Source organism: Drosophila persimilis, unplaced genomic scaffold (genome assembly GCF_003286085.1).
Source record: "Drosophila persimilis strain 14011-0111.01,24,50 unplaced genomic scaffold, DperRS2 tig00000002-arrow-pilon, whole genome shotgun sequence".
Classification (NCBI taxonomy): domain Eukaryota; kingdom Metazoa; phylum Arthropoda; class Insecta; order Diptera; family Drosophilidae; genus Drosophila; species Drosophila persimilis.
The window spans coordinates 16,033,747-16,058,162 of record NW_020825289.1 but is presented as its reverse complement, the minus strand read 5'-3'; the positions used below and the strand labels follow the sequence as shown (position 1 = coordinate 16,058,162).

Genomic DNA, 24,416 nt, shown 5'->3' with positions numbered 1-24,416 from the left:
ACAACATATGCAAGTGTGGATTCCATTATAATATGGTTGTAAGTAGCGGAATGGAATGGCATGGAATGGCATGCAGGGTCCTCCCAGCCGCATCGAGAAGGGCAGGGATACGTATGCAAATAAGCGGGTCCTTCGTCCTCCGTTGACACTTTGTGTCGGGCAATTTATTGGCACTCTCGAAAAAAGCCGAATATAAAGATATTTTCGCAGACAGCACATGGCCAAACATTTAAATTTAATTGCAAATATTTAAATATTGAAACATTCCAATTGATGGCCATTTTAATCGAATTTAAAGTTTCGACGGGCTCTTATGGAGGGCTCATAAAAGCCTGTCAGAGGCCATTTATTGCCTAATGTGCTATAAAATGCTGGGGATTTACTAAATACCTCCTACCCTTGGCATTCGTTGGAACATCTTAAGGATTAGTAGCTAGTTTTAAGGAGAATTATAGCCACTAAAGAACTAATCTACGAAAATAAGACCATACCATGCAAAAGAGACCTAAAAAGCCTCCGAAAACCAGGAAGGAAGGAACCTTTAAAATGGTGTGAAATTTCCAACTTTGGGTGGCCCCAACTTCAGGCATAGCCACTCTATAGACCCTATAGAGAAGGTCATACATTTCTCTTTGAAATCCTTCAGATACGCTCGACCCAATTATAGTCTCGTGGAAAAAAAAAACATTCAAAAGTTTTCACTTTTTATCGCTCAGTGTAATATTTATTCAATTATCAGGCGGTGGGGTGGGGGCCCCCTCCACCCCTTAAATGAGGTTCCCCAACCAAAAAAGGACATCGAAAACGAAATATGGTTCAGATTTACCATCGAAAAACACATCAATCTGTAGGATTTAGTCTTAAAATTCCAAAAAAAATATCAAGCATCTGGTTGAACACATTTGAAGCTAAAATTGCACTCGACGATGCCTGCCGTAGACCTGCTGCACGACGAGACCACCATCCGCACCACCGTGGGCTGGGTGTACTCCTCGACGGAGTACTACCGCCGGGAGAGCTCCCTGCTGGCCATCTGGGTGGCGCTCGGAATCGCCCTGTTCGTGATTATCTTCTGCCTGTGCCTGCTCCTGTTCATTGTGTGTGGCTGGGGCTGGTGGTGTTGCGCCGATCCCGATGACTGGCACTAGATCCTGGTCCAGCTCCTGCTCTGGAAGGATCCGGAAGGAGGCTGGAGGCTAACATTCGTTGTATTTTCGAGTAAATAATCTTAAGAGATGAGGGACTTTCGCTGGGCAAGGGGAGGAGGGGCGGACGATGTGTTCCTTGAGGGGGAAAAACAAACAAATAAAAATGGTCATGCAATATTAATATTTATGCACAAATATCGACGCCGAATGAATAAACAACAAACGAGGGGCGGCAGCCATTTGTGGGGGGCGGGGAGGGGGAGGAGTGCTGTATCTAAGTGAAATGCTAAAAGATTGATGACTTTTGGCGCTGGGGTTTGCTCTCATTCTCGCTCACGTTTATCAGAATTTATGGGCGAACGCTGCGTATACGCACTATGTATTTATATTTATGTTTTATGAATCAATGCGGAGGCACCAGGAGTAAAGGATGTGCGCACTAAAACAAAAGGATAACAATAACTTTCCGCGCAGGACGATGCGTGACGATGGAGCGTACGGGGGGTGGGGGATGAGGTGGGGCGTTCCATTGGGGCGGATTATGAGTAAGAGATTTTCGCGTGTGTGTGTGTGTGCTCCGCATAGAACTCGTAAAAATTGCATGAAATTGAACGAAGGAGGAAGGAGGACGAAGGAGGGAGGAGGACGAAGCACCCACCCAGCCATCAGGAAGGAGGACTCTTTTAGGCCGGGATAATCCCAGGGCTCCCAGGCCGGACCTTAGGCCTCCATTTCGTGTGCGCTTTATTTGTTTGGCTTTTACGCCAGAAAATTATACTATTACAATCAGGTTTACGATTGCCATTCCCGCCCCCCCCCTTCCGCCTCCTTCTGTCCGTTGAGTGCCAATGAATGTGATGATGGAACACATGATCATTGCCCCCTGTGGATGCGGGGGATAGACATAAACTAGAGCCAAAGATTGCTTGGCTTGAAAGGAGGGAAAAAAGAGGGAAAGATAAGTTTTCTGAGCCGCAACTTTTTCGAGATTGTCCCTCGGTCTCTTTCTTCTTTAAGGAGTTCTTGAGCCGTAGAATTGCTTCCTATACCTCTCCCCCCCCCCCCCCCCCCCCCACACACACATGTGGCCAAAGGCAGACACATAAATTCCTTCAGGACCTGCCATATATCTCTTCTTTTTTTTCGCTTTCTTGTGGCAGTGTTTTTTATTTGTTTGGTTTACAAATTTGACAACATTTTACGCTCATTGAACGCAGTATCTTCCAGATACCCATAAAGATGATGCAGATGACAGGGGGAAAAGTCATTTGCTTGGATTTGTATCTGGGCATCCCACTCGGGGGCCATCCTGTCGCTGTCCTGGCCACCGTGCTCATCGCTTGCTCCGCTAACCCCCAATGTTTGCAACCGGCATCATCGCGCCATAACCTAATGTGCATCCGCCCCAGCCAAATGTGCAGTTATTTTTTCTCTTCTCCTTTTGACTGCCACTCCCACTCAGCCTTTCACCCTGGCACTCTCCCCGCCCCCCGCCCCGCCCCGCTGCAGAGGGGAGTCCTTTTTGGTGGAACAAAACTTTGCACTTTGACATGCAGCCACGTGTGCGATGATGCCGCAAAGTGCATGAGCAAAAGTGTATTCGAATGAGTGTGCAAGTGTGTGTGTGTGCGAGTGTGAGTGCGGAGTGAATTGAATGAGCATTGAGTGTTGTGAATTGACTGGCAAACGTGCCTGATAGTTGACAATCGCCAATCAGTGATTTGTGATTTGTGATTGGCCAGAGATCCCTGTGATCCTTGTGGAGAACGAACAGGTACGAACGGCAATCCCTGGGATTAATAAACAGATGAAAAATGCCCTCTAGAAGGGGCGCTGTTATACGGCTAACATTTAGCAGCTGATTGTTTGCCTCTCCCCCGAGTCTCTCTCTCTCTCTCTCCCTCTCTCGCTCTTTGGAGTAATCAGGGCACAAAATACAGTCATTATACTTGAAACCGGCACCCACTCTGCTTGGGGTGTACAGTAAACACCCCCGAATAATGCACCCACACGTGCGCACACTTGAAAAAAAAAAAGTGAATCTCTCTACTCGCATGAATATTTTAAAAAACTCGCAACGCATTCAAATTATGATAATGACGAGCAAAGGCGAACGAGTGGGTGGGTGGCACTGGGGGGAGCACTAACGAGCGCAGGTACAGTCTGCGGCGACCCAGAGCCCAGAGCCCAGGTCGAGGGTCGAGGGTCGACCGTCGTCCCACTTCACGAGCAACGCTTTCGTTAATGCATTTCATTAATTTTTATACAATTCGAATGGGGATTGTGTGTGTGTTTAATGAGCACTTTTGTTGAGGGATTCACCCCCCGCCCCCCACGCTGAACGAGTTGCGAGTGCACTCTTGACTTTGAGCTTCATTCAAGGAGGAATGCACCTCAAAATGGGAATTAAGACACCCTTCACGGCCCACACAGCTTGGGATTCCCTCACTAATGGCCCCCCCCCTCGGGGTCCTCCATGAGATATTTGTCGAATAAATCAAACCGAGTCACAACCAAAATTTCTATCTAGTGCGTGTATTGAAAATTCCCAAAAATTCTTTGCATATAAAAAAATCTCGCAGAAGATGGCGCCTGCCGGCACTACTCTCGACACGATTGTGGCCACTGTGGCCGGTGTGACCACGAAGAAATCTGGCGGACGCGGCCTCGGAGCCATGGGCATGATGTTCGTGATCGTCTTGTGCGTCTGCCTGATCTGCATGCTGATCATTTGCCTGCCGTTGCTCTGCTTATGCGGCTGCCTGAGCGGCATATCCGCCTGCTGCTCCGACTGCGGCGACTGTGGCGACTGCGGCGATCTGGGAGACGATTAAAGATGCAAAACAAAAACAAAACACTAGAGCCCTCAGCGGTGTATCTTGTTTAATAAAGAGCTGATGCCTGCCTTTCGGTAACTATTGGGGCGCCACCACGTGGCCCATGAAGTAGATGTGATTCGCGTCCTTGATGGCGAACACGAACGGGTGATTGGCCCAGAACTGGACGGGCTCCGTGTACAGCCGCTGGAAGGTCGCCAGCGGGGAATACCCGCTGCCCGATTCGCTCACCTCGATGGAGCTCAGGTGCATAATGGTGTTGATCCGGTGGCTTCTGCCGCTTCTGCCGGCGACCATCTGGTGCATGAGGGGGGCGTGGAAGATGGTCCTCACGCCCAGGGGCCGCAGCACGGTCTCCAGGGGCAGGCGTGTCTCCACCCGGAACTTGGGGATGCGCACGTGGACGAACCGCTTGCTGAGATTCTGTGTGAGCGGCACGAGGTCCACGTCGCGCAACTGGCTGCTGAGGCTGGCCAGACCCTGTCCGGCCTGGCGGGGCAATATGACGACCATCGAGAGGCGTTCGCCCTCGTAGGGCAGCTCCAGGACGCGGGCGTCCAGGCCGTCGAGCCGCCCGTAGCGCAGGTGCTCGTATGCCTCGAGGGTGTCGACCAGCTGCTGGCCGCCGCCCAAGGTGTCGAAGGGCAGGCGCTTGGTCTGCTTGGGCCTGGCCCACTGGCCGTGGAAGTAGGCGGCATTCGCAATGGCCATCCTGGTGTCCTTGTCCAGGTGGCCCGGTGGCGTGAACTGCCGCACCTTGTTGTCCGTGAAGATGCGCACGAAGGAGTCGATCTCCTCGCCGACGACCTGCGGCTCGCTGAAGTCCACCTTCTTCGCCGGCTGGCCCAGTCGCTCGTCGGAGATGGCCTCCTGGTAGGCGGGCATCAGCTGCACCCTCCGGTCCACGTACAACCGATTCACCATCTTGATGTCCTCCGTGGCCAGTTCGCCGGGCCGCATCGTGTCCAGCACGCTGGTCAGCTCCGGGCAGTTCTGCATCCCAAAGAAGACCAGACCCAGGGCCAGGTTCGTGGTGGCCGGCGACACCACGAGGTTCCGCTGATGGTTATCCCGCGAGGCCTGGCTGTACAGCTGGCTGGCAAAGTGATTCGAGTGCACGGACTCCAAGCAAAGGAGCATCCCCAAAGAGGCGGAAACCCATAACCCACCGAAACCCAGTGGAACCTTCATCTTTCTGTCGAGAGAACTGAGGCAAGTGTGTTGGACCCAGAACTGTGACGAACGCCAAGCCAATTAGCCAGAGTTCCAGTTGATTATCGGATTAGACAGAGTACTCCCTCCTCCCTCCTCCGCCCCCTCCCGCGCCCCGACATGACGTGTTCCAAGCTGCACTCAAAAGTGCACTCAGCACTTTGTCAGCTTTCAGACAGGAAATGCAGTTGGTATCCCTTAGTTTTGTGCTCCTTTTGTGTCTGCCATCCATAAAATGTATCTGTTTTAGTCCTCACATGACTGCAAGTCGCCCCCCACCCCCCTCTCCCCCTCTCTCTACCCCTCACTACCCCCCTCTTTGTCTCTTTGGGTTTGTGCTCTGCCATATTCAGTTTCATAATTTTTATCCAAGTTTTGGACGTGGGAGGCGGCATCACAAAGTTTTCATTGCCAAGGGGGTAGGGGGAAGGGGTGGGGTAAAGTTTCGAGTGCATTAAGGAGCCGAGTTTCGACAGAAATTGCATTTGGTAGATGTCTGTTTTCTAGGGGGTGGCAGAAAGAGAACACAGAGGGGGGTTCTAAGCAGGTGAAACCTTTGGACAGGCGGAGCTGTGATCTGTGGGCCAAGGGGAAGGGAGTTTCCAAGGGAAGATTGAGTAGGGATGAAGGAATTTAAAGAATCCCTCAGTATAGGGCGGGTTTTCCCTCTATTTAAAGCTGTTTAAACCTTCCAGCTGGTGGTAGAGACCTATAGATAGCCCCCCCCCCCCCCCCAATGGAGGAACCTACCCTAAAGATCGTTGATCTGCTATCTGCGTTATCTGCTATAAACTTATCAAAAACTTTTTTTGTTTTATTAGAAATATCCGCACACGCCGCCTTGGCAGATCGTTGCCCCGCCGCCATAAATGTGTGGCGCCATAAACAAACACGAGTGGGTGTGGGGGAGAGGGCCCCCGCCCCCCCTCGGCCCTACAGGCGTCCCAGCCACTGGACAAACTCCCGCAGCTTGTCGAGTCTTCGGGGACCGCCGCGGGCGAGGGTCCGTTTCCAGCGGCGCTCCACCGCCAGCCGATCCTCGGGGTCGAGGGAGTCCAGGTGCTTGCGCAGCTTCTTGTGGAGGAGCTTCTGGAGCTGGTTGGTCCGCTGCTGGACGGTGCGCTTCCAGCGATCGAAGCCGTTGCGCTGCAGGCACAGGGCGATCAGCTGGGTCTCGATGGTGGACGGCCGCAGCGGGTCACCGGCGGTGTCCGAGTCGAGGTAGTCCCCCACCACGCCGTAGAAGGTGTCGAGCTTCTCCTCGGTCCGGTTGTCGCTCACCGCCGTGAAGGCATCGAAGCTGTCCAGGTAGCCCATCAGGATGCTGTTCTGCGAGTCCAGGACGATCAGATCCTCGACCACATTGTCCACCAGCTCCGTGGCCAGGGCGATGAGCTGATGGCTGATGGAGCAGAGGGTGCGATCGGCCTGGACAAAGAGCCGATGGCGATTCTGGTCCCCAGAGCAGACTATCGCACGGGGTATCGCCAGCTGAAAAGATTATTTAACCAGAAACGATCTTCGAGAGGGCAGATCTTCGACTTACGAAAACCAGCAGGCAAACGCCCCAAAGACACGAATCCTGACGGCTCTTCATCGTCTTGTCCGCCCGACGGTCGCGTATCTACTGAACGCCGAGAGAGAGAGCGAGAGAGAGAGAGAGGGAGAGAGCCTCCCGTAGATAGTCTTATCTGTCAGAAATTTCCATTTGGGCTTGGGCCCTCGTCGGCCGCTATTTCTGTTATCCCCCCCTACAGGGGGCTATAAATATATAAAGATGACACATGACGCTGCCAATTCAATGACGTTTCTTGGGTGAAGAACCCATGGAGCAGACACACACGCCGATAAGAGATAAGAACAGTTGCGCGGCTTAAAACATCCATGAATGGACACTGCTTGGGGGTCTACAAAGATAGAGGGCCACACATCCCAATTCCCGAGGGCCGCTGGAACGCTTAGGAGACGACGATGACGATGACGCTGACGAATGGAACCATCAGGAGGAGCCGGCGCTTCAGAGAGAAAAACTATTCGTTGCGTATCCGCCTGGCAACAATAATAGTGAAATAAAAGTCCACTTAGTCGGCAGTCGAGAGTGGAGGAGGAGGAGGGGAAGGGCTACACAGCTGGGTCGGCCATTCATTCTGACTGGGCTTAGACCCTCGGGAGAATGGCAGGATGTGCTCGTGCCCGTGCCCGTGATAAATGCCAGAAATGGGTCAGTGGCAGACGATGATGACGACTGCAAACCAGGAAATAAAAATTCCGATTACTCGTATCAGAGTAGCCCTCCTGCCCCCCCGCCGTTTGGCCCCACGCAAATCCCCAAAGCCAGCTGCAATTTCAACTTTTGATAAGCCAAGTTTAGTGGCATTTTGAGGGCAAAAAAACGAGGAAAAATCGAGGGGATATGACAATATTATTGGCATAGTTTGGGGACTCTGACGGGGCTTGATTAGCGAGTGGCAGACAATCCAAGCTCAACGACTCCGAAGCAATTACATCCATGGGGACGGATCCATGGAAAATGGCGAAACAATAACCCAAAACTCTGCCCGAGGGAGGCCCCGAATGAAGTCTGGGCCCAAGACACGCCCTGCCGTCCTGCCGCCGCCCCCCCCCCCCCCCGTTGCATGCAAATTTCAATAACTTGTGTTCTCTGGCAACCCTTTGCCGCCCCGCCCCCACCCCCTGCTCTGACACTGAATATCAAATATGATTCCGAGCCGGAGCCAAAAATTATTTGCATACTTTTGGGGATGCTTGCCACCGAAACAACACGCAAAGCGAAACAAAAAACGAAAAGGAAAACGAAAACCAACGAAAAAAGAAGCATGAAAGAAATGTCTGGCATGCGAGAAACGAAGCATTAGATACCCTAGAAATTTCCTGGAAATATTCCATAAAATGATGCTCCACCAAAAGCTACCTGGAGGAGACGTGTTTGAGGGGAAAACGGGAAGGTTTTGAGCACTAAATCGTTCCAGTTTCGCCCAGAAAGTGTTGCCATTCTGGAGACTAAAGGGTACAGGCTCTATCTCTATACTCCTTGAAGGACTCGCCAAATTTGAGAGGGTATCCCAAACCAAAAGAGTAAAAATCCACAGGAATCCTACAAGCAGACTCGCACATGTGGCGCACTTTTGGTTAGAGGCAGGGGTGTAGGGGAGGGGGGGGGGGGGGGGGGATGGGCAGAATATCTAAAACCCGACTGGCAAAGGATACCTCTACCTTTATTCCTTCAGAGCGAAAAACAGGAAGCTTTACATGCTTTTCAGGAGCGTGTAAACAGGGAAACCTTTTTTCCAGCGAAACGAAACGAGTTATTTATTGCATTTGCAAATTTTACACAACATTTTGCAGTTACCTCCGCCCCCACCCCCCACTGGTGCCCGAAGGTGTATCTGAAGTTTATCGCTGTAGAAATTGATTCAGTTTAGATACGTATTTGCAGGGCGTTTCAGCACTGAAGTTCAATGAAGCCAAAAGGTGGGGTTTTCCCCACTTGCGGCCTGCCGCCCTTTCTGCCGCCCCTTCTGCCGCCGAATTGATGTGCAAATATTTTCATAAATCTATATGCCAAAGTTTCGGGGTGTCATGTTGCAAAACACGAACCAATTTCCCAATGAAAACTCACTCTCGCACTCACTTTTCTTCAGACATTTGATTTTTGCGGTGGAAAATGAAATTTTGATTTGGTTTTTTTTATTCAGCAATTTTTCAGTTGGTGTGAAAAATGATTGCATTCCGTTTTGGTAGGGGTTGGGATTGTACAAGAACTAAACAGTAATTTATAACTCGAGGAACGTTTTCGATGATCCCTTGGAACTCTTGGAACTTACTTTCTCCAAAGCCAGGCCCTTGTTCAAGTTCAAAGCCAGAAAGGCAGCCAAAAACCACAGCTAATTCGTGTGTCCTGCCGTGAGCCACTTATCGGCGGCTATCCAGTGACTTATGGGGCCCTGTGTCCTGCCAAATAAAAGAAGACCAATAAAAAGTGGGGCCCAGATAAGCCAAGAGCCGAAAAGGTAAATAGTAACCGGGGAATGGCTATGATTTAAGTTGGCTTCGCTTCTCCAAATTGATCAAGATATACCCCGGCTCTAAGTCCGGGGTTTTGCATGGCTGTACCCGTTTCCGCCGTGTAAAATTCCAAGTTCTGGCTACACTTTAAGCCCTTAATATGTTTAACTTTTGTTTAAGTTAAGGGCTCACCTCCTCTATATCCCTTATCCCTTATCCTTTATTCCTTTGACTGGCTATAAGATGAATGCGTTTGCTTATCGGGTGAGTCCTGGCTCTGGTTCTGGCTCTGGTTCTGGCTCTGGCTCTGGCTCTTGTTGTGGTCCAGTGGTCACTGACGCTCCTGGTGTTCTGGCTTTCGTTCCCTGTCAAACGGTGTTTTAGTGCCGGACGGGGGGCTACTGGATACTGTTGTCTGTCCGACTACATCCTCCTCTCACGCGGCCCTCTCTGTAGCCCTTGGGGTGTCGGCGTTGAAAGCGATATGTCTGCACTGTGGTGGCTCTTGGCCCTCGGGCCATGGCTATCTTTCGGCTTGACAGCATCTTAACTAATATAATGCCCAATTTTGCTGTGGTTTATGGCTTACGACTGTCAATGCCACGTCCAGGCATCCGTCCCAGCCCCAGTCTGGGGTTTTGTTAAGCTTTTTACGGGATTTTTCTCCATATTGAAGCTTCAAATCCATTGAAAGGTCGTTATTTAAATTGATATAAATGATGTGTCCTTGCGTTTTGCTTTGACAGAGCGCCACAAAGGAGCATGTATCTATGGATACATGGTAATGTAAGTGAATTTCCAAATCGCCATCAGGGCCATCAGGACTTTGATTTATCATGTGTGTGTGTGAGTGTGTGTGTGGCCTTGGCCACTGTTTGAGCCATCTGTGGACACAGCTGTTCGGGCAAACAATTAGCCAATGGGTGGTTCTATTCCCTCTTCTATTAAAGCCATGCCTTCCTCTTGGCCAGCTTTTATTTGGCAGTTTGCGCGTCTTTTAACAAATTGCTGGACATTAAGTTTTTATGCTCCAGCATTCGTATCTGTAGCTGTTTAACGGCCTTCCATAACAGAATTTCATTTGGTTTTCGTGGCAATTAAAATCGTTTCTCCACCCCCCACCACCCCCCTCCCCCCTTGGGGGTGGATTGGAGCTGCATTTAATGGGCGGCCACTTGTCGTCCCTGGGATTTCGTCAAGCAATTTCCTGCACTTTATGACTTATGGCCACTTCTCACACTTTCATGATTCCTTTGCTATTTTTTTTCGAGCTAATTGAACGTCCCACAAAAAGCAACTACAACTAAGTGGATTGCTACTAGAAAAACCCCTCCATAATGTGGGAATATTAATTGCTGGCCATCATTCACACTCGGGAGAAGCCCCAGGTGTTCCGGCTGGAGGATGAGTGGCAGAGACCCAGTTTTTTCCCAAAGGCATATTTAATTATTTAGAAAGCACGCCGATTTATTTGCTCAATTCTTCAGGCTCTCTTACCCTTTCAGAGCAGGCAGGAACGCCTGGGAATACCCACAATATATGTATAACATGCATAAAACGGACGATTACTTGGCCTACTTTTGATTAGATGCTCAAATAATACAGGAATTTGCATACAAAAATATATTCTTAAGGATTTGCCATTACAGGAGTTTCCATTTCCGCCTGGGGAGCCTCAAAGGGGCACTAGGTTTATGGGAAATCTATCAGTTGTGGGCCTCCACGTATAACGAACCTAGTTGTATACCTTAATCGGAGCGACCAGTCGTACTTTTCTGCATTTATCTCTGGCTAATCTCTGAAAGCTCTACTCCATCCTCCCAAGTCCCAGAGCAGATTCCCAGGGATGTGGTCCAGCCTCTGTTTGAGTTTTACTCAAACACCCCATCCGCAATGGCCTCCTACGCAGCTCCTTGTGTCCTGCTGTGGGCGTTTCGGGTTACTTGTGGAGTGGCTGTGGGCGGTGGATGGCACTAGATTTATGCCCCAGTGCTTGTGCGAGTATTTTATTTGTTTTACATGGATTTTTGCTGTAGATTAGTCGTATTTTCTGCCACAAAAACGGAGAGCAAAAAGGCCACAAGGAGACCCAAACGGGTCCTTGGGTCTCGTTCCTTCCGTTTTTTTGTTGATTCAAATACATTTCTCGGTAATTTTTCATTTCATTTTTATTTGCTTCATCATTTTCTTCAGTCTTCGTATAAGAAATAACATTTTGTTTTTATTATTTGTTGTTGTTGGGGGTGTTGTTGGGGGTGTGGGGGGTGTGTCTATCATTTAATTAAATATTTTTGCATATACTCGTATATTATATGTATAGTATTTACCCTCTAACCCCCCCCCTCCCCACACCCTCGATTTATTCACACAGTGATGCATTTCGAGTGCATTTGTATCTGTATCTGTTTCTGTTTCTGTTTCTGTGTGAGTATCTGCCTTTTTGATTTTGCTTATTTAATGTATATTGTTTTTATATTTTTATTTGATAAATATTTATATATTATTTATACACTTGCTTTTTCCCCCATTTCTCTTACTCTCTCTCTGTGTGTGTGCAAATATTTTCCAGAATTTGCCATCTATTTGCTATTTAATTGAATTATTTTATATGCAAAAACATGAAACGAATGGCCTTTGATTTGAACACAAATAGAGGGAATTTATTGGCAATTTATTAATTATTTACATTAATGTAGGGGAGGGGGGGCCCTCTGGTATATATTTACAAATTCTTTCAACTTTGAGTTTATTACATTTATTCCATATAATACGCGTACATCTAGAATTATCATAATTTTGCTTTGTTTTATATATTATTTTTAATGCTTTATATTTTATGTATTTGTATATTGTCACTTTAGATTTTTATTCTTTTGTTTTTTTTTTTTGCTGAAGGAAAGATACATGGAGAGTGGCTGGATCTGGCTTATGGACAGGACAGGACTGGACTGGACTATTTGGTCCCCATTTGGGTTGTTTTCAGTGCCACAATATGCTCCCCATGCATCTCTCCGAGTGCGGGTACAGTTGTGTCTGTTGCCAGCCGAGGGGCGCTGCTGCATTCCCCAGCACAACTGTACGCTTACATCTCTCTATATATCATTATATAATCATGGTTTAAATTCACTTTTAAGGTAGAGCTTATCCACTAAGATGCTATCTAGAGTATTCGAATGCTGAATGCCATTAACTATGAGAGAGGGAGACAGCGAGAGATAGAGAGTGAAAAAGAGCTAAATTGTGTGTGTGTGTGTGTGTGTGTGCCTTATAGCCTATCGATTAGTATGTATCTGTATCTTTTAGTCGTATTCGTAGACATGTATATCCCTTGTTTCATTTGACGCTTGTTAAACTTTGTTGCCCTTTTAAACAAACCATAACCTCACATTCCCTGTTTCCATGGCGTCGTCCTCGTCCTCGTCGTTGTGGGATCCTAGAGATCCCTCATTTCAGAACTGGCTCTGCACATAGCTCCGATAGTTGTTGTTGGTGAGACTGGGGCCCACCATATCCATTTCCATTTCCATTTCGATATCCAAATCCTGGCCACGCCCACGTCATACGTAGACGACATGCGGCTTGCCAGCGGCTGCCGCAGCCTGTGGCACGGGAGAGCCCCCGGCTGAGGAGAGAGCCGCCGCCTGCTTGAGCTTGCTCATGGTCTGAGTATCGGGATACTCGTAGTGATCGAACCGCTCGTACAGGTGCTCCGGCTCGTCGTCCGCCTCCTTGACGGGCAGCTCCCAGGGCTTGAGGGCCCGGTACTCGTTGGCAATCGTCTGGGCCGCCAGATACCGTTCCAGCTCCAGTTTGTCCAGCTGCGGCAGCGTCGTCTGCTGGTACTCGTTCCCCCCGTGCCCCCCGTGCCCGCCGTGCCCGCCGTGCCCGCCGGCGCCGTGGGGCGCCTGCAGCGGCATCGCCTGGTGGTAGTGATGGTGCGCCTGCAGGGTCTGCGCGTGGTGTGGATAGTTGAGGGCCATGCCCATGCCCCCGTTGCTGCCGCCGAGGGTCATGCTCATGCCGAGGCCCAGGCCCATGCCCAGCGGCTGGTGGCCCTGCAGGATGCGGTCGTGGACATTGATAATGCTCTTGCTGGTGCGCAGGGGCCCGCGCTCGTGCAGCAGCTTCCGGCGGCGCTTCACGAAGCGCAGGTAGTAGAGGACGCTCACCCCGATCATGGCCACCAGGAGGCACGTGATGACGGCGCACACCACCGTCACGATGTGGGCGGGGCAGGTGATCTCGCCCTCGCTCATGGAGAGCAGCTGCCGCCGGGTGCGCACCGTGTCCCGCCAGATGTCGCAGCCGATCTGTTGCCGGTCCATCCGCAGGTACCCAGAGCTGCGGCTCGAGGCCGAGGCGGAGGCGGAGGTCGCCAGCTCGTAGGCACTCGGCTCGGTGGTGTGCAGCGCATTGGCGATGTGCTGCTCGGCTATGTAGGCGGCCAAAGCGGCCACGCCGTCCTCCGCCACAGCCGCCGTGGTGGCATCGTCCTCCTCCGCCTGCGTCTCCGCCTCCCTGTCGCCGGCCTCCTTGGCCAGGGCGGCCACGGCACCGCCCGCCGCATGCTCCAGCGGTGGATCGACGCCCTCGAAGTTGCCGGTGACGAGGCGCCAGAGCCACAGCAGCGAGCAGTTGCACTGCAGCGGATTGTCCCCCAGATAGAGCTTCTGCAGCTGGTCCACCGGGAACTGGGCGGAGAAGAGCGTCTGCAGGCTGTTGCTCTGCATGTAGACCTCCAGGATGTTGGGATTGCCCTGGAACAGGCGCATCGGTATGTCGCCCAGCTGCGGATTGTAGTTCAAATGCAGCGTCTGCAGGTGGGTGTTGTCCACGAACGCCCTGCAAAAGATTGCGAATTAATTAGCGACAGTTTTGTAATCCCTCCCCCTCCCCCTTTCCCTCGAGGGAATATCCCTGCCAGGGTCCTGCCACCTAATTATGCATTCAATGTAGGAGCTTAAAACTATCCTCCAGGCATCAGGCAGCCCTCGTTGCACACATGACAACGTCAGCTTGCGACTTACGAGTAAGCGACATGGATTTATTTAGCCTGCGTCTATTTTCAACTTAATAAAAAGAGAGTGGGACAGCGGGGAGGGCAGGATGAATGAAAGGGAATAAAAAACGAGGACTAAGACGACGACGACGAAGGAGTAAAGTCTGCAGCTCTCCATGTTATTCGAGCTCCATGGAGCGTTGTCGTAAATCCCTGCCAAGTTAAGTCAACGGCGGGGCTTGCATGTGTGTGTGTGTGTGTACCCCAGTCCCCAGTCCCCAGTCCCCTGTCCCAGACAGTCTCCGATGTTGAATGAAATAAGTGCAACGTGGCGTATGAGCAATACTGTGACTCCGTCTCCGACTCCATCTCCGACTCCATCTCCGACTTCTCCGCTGTGACACAAAGCGAATTTGTCGCTCTTAAGCGTTCCCTGCTCTGCAGAGAGTTGCATTCCCTGTTAAATGAACGCATTTATTTCAAGAACCAGGAGCAGCTGCAGGACTCTGCAGAGGGGCGGCGCCCTGCATTGATTTGATAAGTGGCTGCATTTTGTGGAACCCCTCTTCGAGGGGCCCGAGGCCAGGCAGGCAGCCATCTTGTGATGAATTCGAATTGAAATGGCAACGAGAGCCCGGCTTTTGTTTGTCATTTATTATGTTAAAGGACGAGTCTCAACGCTCAGAAGTTATTTTTGTGTAACAAATGGAAGGACTCTAGAAGGCGGCACCCCTTTTCCTCCTTTATCAGTCCATAGCTCAAAGTAGAGATTAAACAGCCCCCAAGGTAGATTCCCATCACACACACACACACATGATTCCCCCCCGCCTCTATACCCCTTGGTTTTCGAACCTGTCGAACATTCGATTTCATGGCAAGTTTAACATTCAATTCAATCTTCAATTGCAGGCCACAAAAAAGAGCCTAAAGAAAACTTTCTATTACCAAAAGAAAGTAAGAAAAAAAAAAACCCCGTGTCTGCAGACGACAAACGAGTGCAAAACAATTTAGCGGTTAACCAAACAAAACCGAACAAAAAAGGCAAAAATAAATTCAATTATTTGTGCAAATATTATGCAAATATTTTCGGCAGAGGGGGGGGGAATCAACAGAAAAACGTGACACCACGGGGATGCCTTTAGACACCTCGAGGCTCCACAGGTTGGATGGACCTGTGTGTGTGTGTGTGTGCGGCTTTAAATGCAACAAAAGAACGGATGGGCCCAACCTTTTTGCTGTTTTGGGGGGTCCTTCATTTTGCATGTCACATGTTTCCCCCCCCCCCCCTTTCGGAGGCGGGGGCGGAGAACCGATCGACCTGTAAGGGGTATGGGCCCCGGGCCCCTCTTCCCCTTTTGTTTTTCCCCGTTTGCTCTTCATTTTTTAACTCCATTTGCGTTTGCCTTTTGCCAACGTCAAACGTGCGGAAACGGAAATGGCTGCCATGTGGGTGTGTGTGAGGCATAAATGTTTGCCTGTATCCGTATCCTTCTTGATCCCTTCTCGTTGAGGGCCATGGGGGTGGCTCTCCGAATTGGAATTGCTCGAAATCCGAATGAAATGTTTGCTGCTGTCCGTGCACTCCGTTCTGTGCAGGGTTCAGGACTCCAGGAATCATCCAGGCTGTCTGACTGTCTGGCTGCTTGGACAGTCAATCAGTCAGACTGTCAAACAGTTTGTCAGTCGGGCTATTTGATATAGTTTTGAATAGCAGTCTGTCAATCCTGTCTGTATCCTGCCGCTCTGCGTCTCTCTCCCTCGATATTTGATTGACATTTTAACTACAACGAAAATATGACGGGATGTCCTTAGCTGGTCTCCTCCGAGCGGGCATGGGGCATCGGGTGGCTCCTGGGTCTGGGGTTCATTGAGCTCCTGGCCTCTGAAAGGGATCGGGGGCACCCCCGACCACGTAACATGGGCCCAGGCAATTTGTTAATGACATTTTAAACGTTTCTAAATTACGCATACGCCCCGTTAAACCATTCATTTTCCGCCCGTAGAGCACTTGCCTTTCGCCCACTTCGTTTCGCATAATTATAGATTAAGCCTGGACAAATAACAGTAGAGAAGGAAATCGGGGAAAAGCGAATGAAAATTGCATTGAAGAAATTATAGCTTTTCCAAGCGAGGGGAATATCGGAATTTAAAAGCAGAGTTTATTTTATTTGAATTGTGAATTGAATAATTTCAAGTGTATGTTTCTCGGGCTGCAAATGAGGGCAATTTTTTGCATTCACTCTACCATTTGTTGCCTGTATAAATGCATTTGACATCCTTTATGTCACACAAACAGGAGAGTGGCTCTTGTGTCTGCAGGAGTGCTCGAATGGCAATGCGTTTTTTCTTCTCTAATTAAACGAAAATGTGTCTGCGTAATGAGCCAACAAGTCGAGACAAAATCTTAACAAACAGCACCTAAATCGACATTAAACAAAAGGCCCCCCTTCCACCCCCCGCTCCCTCCCAGAGTCAAAAGGTTAGAAGAACCAACAAGAGCCCCAACAGAACAGAAGGAGAGATCCTTCCGCGGCTGCAATGCAAAATGTTCCCAGAGAAAGAATGAGAAAAGAACAAAGAAAGAGTGGTTTTAGGGCTGCAACCTGTGGATACCCTTACGGAGGGGTCCTTTGTACAGAAGGAGGGTATATGGAATACATTTCGATGGTTTACCCCGACTTTTTCAAAGTACTTTGAATACCCTTCTGCAAAGGGGGCAAAAGCGAGGCGAAAGCAGGAAGAAATTACGGAAACAGGAAAACATAAACATGTTGGCCCTGGGCCCTGGTCCTGGGCTCTGTCCTGAGACTGACGACTGTTGCCATATTTTTCCATAAATTATGAGCTGGGAAACATTTCAAGGCAGCAGAAGCACCCGGAAAGGCACCACCAGCCAAGGCCTCAGAGAAGGCTACTGGAGTGGTGGAGTAGCCATTACGCGTATTTACCAGAAGGAGGCACACAACAGGCACCAGAGGACGGCGAATGTCTAAGTCTGTCTATTTATGCATAGAGCCGCCCCCTGCAATGCACTTGGAACCCAGAGAGGGGGCCCAGGGAGGCGAGAGTGTGGAATTTTAATACAGCCAACAGCAGAAGAGAAGCAGCCCAGAAGCCAGGGACAAGCCGCAGCTGAGAAATATATGTATCTAGAGGTAGGGATAATGTGATGATGAATATGATGAAGGGGGGCCTGGTGGGGTGCCAGAGCAAACAACTTAATTAGCGCCCAGGATATGTGAGAGCCAATTACCACAGAAAGGACCTTTAAAAGGTGGCGAATGGAGGACACGCGTCATGGAGCAGCGCCACTCGGCTGTTTGTGCCTTAAAAGAGTGCCAATCGGTGCCGCCTGGAGACAGGCCAATGGCAACGTGCTTTCAGATGTTTAAGAACATTTATAGGCCTTCTGAGCAGAGAATCGTGGCCATATTCCGCCTGGAGCCAGCCCACACACACCCACGCAGTCCATTACACACGAATTCCATTCCCAATTGTCGCATTCAGCCTCCAGTCTGTGGCGGGGAGGTCCACCCCAAAAAGCAATGTGCCAATGACAACGTGCTGCTGCCTAATGAATTTTGCAAAGGACTCGCGCTGATTGTTTAGGTGTAAGGATTTCATAATGAGCACATGTGTGTGTGTGTATCCTTTCGCCACATAAACGTACACCCCCCCCCCCCCCCCCCCCCCCCTCTTGGAGCACTCGAACCTGTCCCCCTTCAGATTTCCATTAACGCATTTACATAAATATTTACATATCTCTCCCTCTCCCTCTGTCTCTGTCTCTTTGGGGGCCCCTACCCCTCCCCCACCAACTCTCAACTTTAAAGTGTTTTGCTATTACCTTTTTAAGGGGCGAAGCGGGGAGCAATTGTGGGGTGTGGGCCCTGTTGCAACCCCTTCTTTTTACTCTCTCCATATTTCCAGTTACACCCCTTGAAGAGGGGGGCTACTTTGTGTTGGAACAGAGACTACCATAGGGTTTTCCCTCGACTATCGATGTCCTTTTTGGGCAGGTGCCGCCTCCATTCCGTCCAAGTCGGACCAGAGAAACCAAATAAAAAAGATACAGATATAATTTCCTGGCCAAAAAGAAGCAAAGGAAAACGGGGAGTGCAGGGACATCCCCCTTATGCCTGCCAGTGCATAAGATCACTAACCATACAGTATATACTGTATGGTGAGTGATAAGATACTACAAAAATCCACCCGAAAGTATGCAACACGAATAATGAACGAAAAGTATCTTTCCTCAAGGAAATTCTACTCGAAAATTATCATCAAGCGGAAAAATTCGACTAGAGTTCCATTTAGACATTCGATGAAGGACTCAAAGCAGGCTGTGTGTATGTGTGTGTCCTTACATATGTAAATGTCTGCGCAGATTGAGCAACAATATCAACAGTCTGGCGGCACCAATTTGGTGGAGCTTGGGACGCAAAAGTTTACACAATTCTGAGACAGAGACCAAACAAAAGGCGAACAAAAGGCGAAACCAATTACAAAAGGGGGGTGGCCGGAAGGGTGGCTCACGGGGGGCTGTGTGTGTGTGTGTGTGTGTGTGTCTGGATAAGCTTTAGACAAACTTGTTTCAAGAAAATCAAACGAAATTTCCAAATTAAACTGGATTTAAATAGCAGACGGATACAGACGGCACCCCACCCCCCACCACCTCTCTCGTTTGCTTTCTCTTTCTCTCATGCGTCATGGAAATGTCATTGTAAAGCGGCATATCGCCCAGTGGGCGTGGCAGTCTCGATGCTGGCTGCCTCTGACGGTGTCGGTGGTGGCTGATTGACATGCCGCAAGAGAAGGGGGGGGGGGGGGGGGGGGCGCCACAAGGTGGTGGGAGGTGGGTAAGAGGACTCGTTGAATGATTTGATATGAAAATTGCCTGGAATTATTGAATTAACATATGCTCGAATGGAGTTCAAGCATTTCCACCCCACAACCCCCCGCTCCGCACCGCACTTAACCCCCCGCCGCCGTCTCTGTCTGCTGTGTGTGTGTGTGGTGGCATCTTATTACCAAAAGCGTATTAGCCATGATTGATTGCATTGAGGAATAATGACTTGTTGTTGTCCTTGTTCTGCATCTGAGGCAGGCTCTGCTCTGCTCTGCTGTCTGTGTGCGTGAAAGTGAATTTCCATTGCCTGATTGGTCCCTGGCTTTCGAGCTTGCAACACATTTAGAAATCCTCTAATGTGCCGATGTTCTGGCCTTGGCCAGACACTTATTTGGTTATTCGTTTACCCACAATGAATACAAAAGGATTCACTAGATGTTGTGACTTTTTCGTGCCACAAAACATGTTCAATTTTAGTGCCCCCCCCCACCAAAACAAGCGAGGCGGACTCTCTCTCTCTCCCTCTGCCGCTTTTTATGGCCATTCGGGGGGAAAACAAATAGTTTCATTATCCGCTGACCCACATTCAGTTTTTCGCGAGTCCTGTGGCCGGGGGGGAAAGTTGCCCCCAGAACTTACCTCGAATCGATGCGCTGCAAATAGTCGAGGCGGCTCAAGTGCAATTCGCGCAAATGAAACAAGTTGAGGAACGCCACGGCCGGCAGGTGGGCGAACCGATTGCCTCCGAGGTTCAAATAGGTGAGATTCGAAAGTTTCGCCAGCTGCTGTGTGGGCACCACCTGCAATGGTAAATGAAATAAAATATATAGTACAAGTGAGTCTTCTGTTTAGAGAGCATTTAAAAAAGTGCAGAAATGGAGGGAAAGTTCCTGGTTTTTTGGATGAGTCGGAGGCGGCCCATCAAACATTAATGCCGGCCACTCAGTCCTGAAAACGTTTTGTGGTTCTGCACTTTACAGATGGTTTAGAGTGGCAATCGGAAGGGACTAGAGGAGAGCCACGACTTTATTGATACCCCTTGAAGGGCTTCGAACGAGACACAAGGAATTACACTTCTGTAATGGGGCCTACGAAGCCTTCTTTTTCGGAGACATTTTGATGGTTCCCGCCTTGTATTCCTGGGATTCCCTTCTTATGCGCCCTCCGAAACATGTAATACTCTTTTAGAGGGTATACGAGACTCGTTACAGCGGAAACGGAAACGAACGTCATGTACTTCCCCCCCCCCCCCCCCCATCCACCCCTTGGCAGATTGCGGACTCCTCCCCACCGCCCTTTGCCAATCACTCGCCGTTCCGTTTCCTTTTCTTTTTGACCAACAAATTCGTCTGTGGCGCTCTTTTTTTTTTGGCCAGGCAATAAAATCAATCTTGCAGCGAATTTGTTACAACAACTCAGACAGCTTCGAGTGTGGCATGCATAAAAGAAAAGGTTGCCACTGGCAGCAGAAGGGGTGCAAAGGCTTTTGGCCCCCCCCCCCCGTCCGTGGCGCAGTTGGCGTGTCGGAAGCTACGTGCCAGGCGTCCGGACACGAACACACTCCGCGATAACGTAATGAACATCATGGGGGGGGGGGGGGGGGAGCGAAAGTGGAGGCAAATGTGTGTGAGGGGGTGGGTGGCCACCAAAGCTCGCTCATAAGGCAATGAAAATGGTTTGAAAATTCAAAGGCATTACGCATACGCAATGTAGGCCAAGCGGGGCAATTGTTTAACCAAATGGCAACACTCCCCCCCGCCCCCCTTTCCCCTCTCCCACCCACAATCTACCCCTCTTTCACTTTCACTTTCACTTCTCTCTCTTTCCCTCTCTGTTGATGTTTGTGCTGCACTCAAAGGAAAAGCGGCGACTAATTAAAAGCCTTTTGCCCCTTGTCCGGTTTTTCCTTTTCCTTTCTTCCCATTTCCCCCCCCTGGTGGCCGCAGTGCAGCGTGAAAAAAGAACTTTAGGGCGTGCAAAGCGGGTGGCAGGAGGGGTGGGCGTGGGCGTGGGCGTGGGGGCACCAAAGAAAGTGAAAATTATATTGACTTTGATTTTTCGCTAAAATTTCATTTTTATGACCAACCCTTTCTGTTTTCTCTCGGCTTTTCGGTGGGAAAGGGGAGGAAAATGTGATAATTAAAGCAAATTTCAGTCGAAAAAGAGAAAAGTTGAGATTTTATCGGAAATATCACATTCTTTGAAGGTCTTTGAAACCCCCCCCTCGCTCCCCTCTATATAGTCCCCTGCCATATGGTAGAAATCTCAGCAAGAAAATCCTGCAGCATCAAAGCAACTTTACAGTTGTGCAACGATACGCAATATTTATGCAACAACATGAAACTGTGGCAAAGTAAAGAGAATAAATAAATACATAAACTGCAAGTAAATAAATAAAATGCAAATTCAAATGCAGAGTAAATTGGTTCATATTAAAACTTTTTCCCCACTCGCACACATATTTTTGCAATTATTTTTGATCTGCCACCAGATGAGTAAATATTTTTGTTAATTTATGGAATACGAGCTTGTAAACAAACTCTAATGAAACATCAATGGTCCACGAGGGAATGCAGAAAATAATCAATCAATTGTGCGTATTATTCCAGGTTTTTGCTACTCTCTAAAATGGTGAATCGAGTGAATCCCTGGCCTCCTATCGACCAGGAAACAAACACATGGCGCACCCATGTGCAGTCGGACGACTGAGGCCAGGCACTCCATAAGTCATATTCATGGCTGTTGCGGTGTGTGTTATTCCAGGCGTAGACATAATGCCATTGCAGGCTCTCCCGACTCCCGATGGCCGGAGGAAACTATGCACAATTTCATGGACTAGCCGCATGCCAAGGGAGCGAAGGAAGGCGGGTCTAGTAGTGCATAATAAAACAACAATCTGTCCAATAGGAAGAAGAATGCATGCCATTCGAGAATACCGAAAGGGGACCCAGCCAGAGAAGGGGTAGGGCTTGGGCTTGGACCGGTGCCGTACCATATTTCAACTACAAAATGCCAAAAGGTATTTTAAGTAGTTTCGAACTGATTCCGAGCGCCATAAATTCCAGCTACGTTGAGTACGCGCGGTTTGCTCCTGGTTGCTGTTTGCTGGTCGTGTTTCTGCTGTGGCACCTGCTTAGGATCCAGGATGCAGACAGGACCAGACAGTAAGCAGCAGCAGGACCACACTCTCCCGCACGTTAAACCCTTCTAACGACCAGAACTCGGCTGTACAGGCCGGTACAGAGCGGGGATTACATCCATCCAGTTTGAATAAAAGGATGCCGACGAGGCTGCTGCATCCTGGCCGTAGTCTGGCGTAGTCTGGCAGAGTCTGTGATTGCATAAAAACGAAACGCATTTCGCATTTCGCCTCTCTCTCATGGCATTTCGCCTCCTAGCAGAGGATTTACACAGCCAGTGAAGAGCACTCCCGGTGAGATGCTTCCTAATGATTTGGTCTGTGCTAAATTTAAGACGCCAGCGTTGGCCAAAAAGCTGTGATTAAACGTTCTATATTTAGTCACCTTTCACGCGAGAGACAAGCCAGAAGGCAGAGCGGGCTGAAGCTCCTTAAAGGCATACTTTTTGAACGGGGTTTGAAGCAGCTTTAAGTCTGTCCTGGACTAAGGATATGCATAACTCTGGCAGAGACGCAGCGGCAACATTTAACACAAAAAAAAACCCGGAGAAATGTTGGCCAAATGGCCGGGGGCCTAAGCAAAGGAAGCCCTAGCAGGAAAGGACCAGAAAGGAGTGCGTATGCGATGTGTGTGTGTGTGGGTGTTGCTGTTATTAATTTTGCGTATGCAAAATGCCAGCAAACTCCAGGAAGGGCCAGGCAGGGCCCTGAAATCCGCTCGGTCACAGGATTCCGTCCTGGCAGAGTGTCTAAATTTATGAGGCAAGCAATGAGGCTGCCCCTGCCCCTGGCCCTCTGCTTCCACTCACCGTGAGATTGTTATCCGCCAGATCCAAGTGCTTCAGCGAGATGAGCCCCTCGAAGGCGCTGCCATCCAGCTCGCTCATCACATTCCCCCTGAGGCTGAGGGCCAGCAGATCCTTCAGTCCCTCGAAGCTGTCGTTGCGCACAAACTCCACCAGGTTGTCGGACATGTCCAGGCTCTTGAGGGCGTGCAGATGCCACAGATTGCTGGCCGGGACGTCGAGCAGGCGATTGTTGCGAAACACGAGCACCTCCAGCGCGGCCATGCCCTTGAAGCAGTTGTCCTCGAGACTCACAATATTGTTGTTGGTCAGGTCGAGCTCCACCAGCGAGGCCAGGTCCCCGAGGGCCGTCGGATGCACCGTCTCGATGCGGTTGTAGCCGAGGTCCAGCAGCAGCAGATTGGTCAGTCCCTTGAAGGCGTGCTTGTGCAGGGAGCTGACCAGGTTCCTGCTCAGGTTGAGCGTCCGCAGCTCCGACTGGTACTCGAAGTTCTTCGAGCCCAGCGTCTCGATGATATTCTGCGAGAGGTCGAGTATCTCCAGCTTCATGTAGAACGGCAGCGAGAACTCCAGGTTGCGTATCCGGTTGAGCGTCAGATTGATGTACTTGGTCTCGGGATTCAGCTGGATGGGCACATCCTCCAGGGCGGCATCCACGCACAAAGCCCGGCTGTTGGCCTCGCCGCCCAGGCACTGGCACTTGGAGGGGCAGAAGGCCCGTATCTGTGGCAGTGGCAGGAGCAGCACCAGCAGAAGGAGCAGCCGCACCGGCACGGCTCTGCTCCTTCCTGTCGCTGTCGCTGTCGCTGTGGTTGCGGTGGTGTCTGTGTGGTCGGCCATTTTGTATGCGCTGCTAATAGACGACGCTGCTGCTGCTGCTTCCGGTTGCTGCTTGGGTTCGATAATTATTTGTTGTCCTGCGTGCGGCGAGTGCGGTGTTACCACCAATTATTGCACATCTTGGCTGCTTAATGGGTTTCTGCAACGAAAAGGGGAGGCCAAAGGGGCGGCTGATTAATAATTTGTAAACCAAAATACCCCCATTCTCCTCTAGGGGGGGGCACTCTTTATTCTATTGAAAATTAGCGAATATTTTAATGAAGATACTCCTGCAGGATATCTGGGAGTTTTCGCACCTTTTTTTCGGGCGGAAAACTTTTGCGGCCCAAAGGTGGAGACAGTGCCACGCCGCCGCCACGACAGTGCCAAGATTTATGTGCATAAGTTGGTGGCTAATATTTCATAAAAGTCGAGACGCAGACACAGCCAAAACTGAGAAGAGTCCCTCTTCGAAGGGGGAGCCGGAGAGAAATGGAGGAGCGAGCCTGTCGCTTCATTTTAGGTCGGGATAACTTTTCCTTTTTTTTATGCTGACAACTTTGCATTTTGAAAGTTGCCGA

The 24,416-nt window shown here is 49.9% G+C and overlaps 3 protein-coding genes across 3 annotated transcripts in view; all 3 read right to left on the bottom strand.

Annotated features, from left to right (window-relative positions):
- Positions 1 to 4,014: 4,014 nt before the first annotated feature.
- On the bottom strand, positions 4,015 to 5,176 carry LOC6592584 (serine protease inhibitor 42Dd). The gene has a single exon (XM_002018030.2). The coding sequence runs from the start codon at positions 5,174 to 5,176 to the stop codon at positions 4,064 to 4,066; it is 1,113 nt and encodes a 370-aa protein (XP_002018066.2). The 3' UTR covers positions 4,015 to 4,063.
- An 855-nt stretch (positions 5,177 to 6,031) lies between these two features.
- On the bottom strand, positions 6,032 to 6,794 carry LOC6592585. Its single transcript, XM_002018031.2, has 2 exons — positions 6,744 to 6,794; positions 6,032 to 6,688 (listed from the first exon to the last, which is right to left on the bottom strand). Exons 1-2 carry the CDS (start codon positions 6,792 to 6,794, stop codon positions 6,131 to 6,133), a joined length of 609 nt encoding a protein of 202 aa, XP_002018067.1. The 3' UTR covers positions 6,032 to 6,130.
- Positions 6,795 to 12,118: 5,324 nt separating this feature from the next.
- Positions 12,119 to 24,416, bottom strand: part of LOC6592587 (nyctalopin) — a 37,230-nt gene continuing 24,932 nt past the window's right edge. Inside the window, exons 3-5 of the mRNA XM_002018033.2 lie at positions 23,020 to 23,995; positions 19,711 to 19,871; positions 12,119 to 14,065 (exon numbers count right to left, since the gene is read on the bottom strand). Of these exons, the coding sequence (XP_002018069.2) occupies positions 12,781 to 14,065; positions 19,711 to 19,871; positions 23,020 to 23,856 (2,283 nt within the window). The 5' untranslated portion in view covers positions 23,857 to 23,995 and the 3' untranslated portion in view covers positions 12,119 to 12,780. The remainder of the gene's footprint in view (positions 14,066 to 19,710; positions 19,872 to 23,019; positions 23,996 to 24,416) is intronic.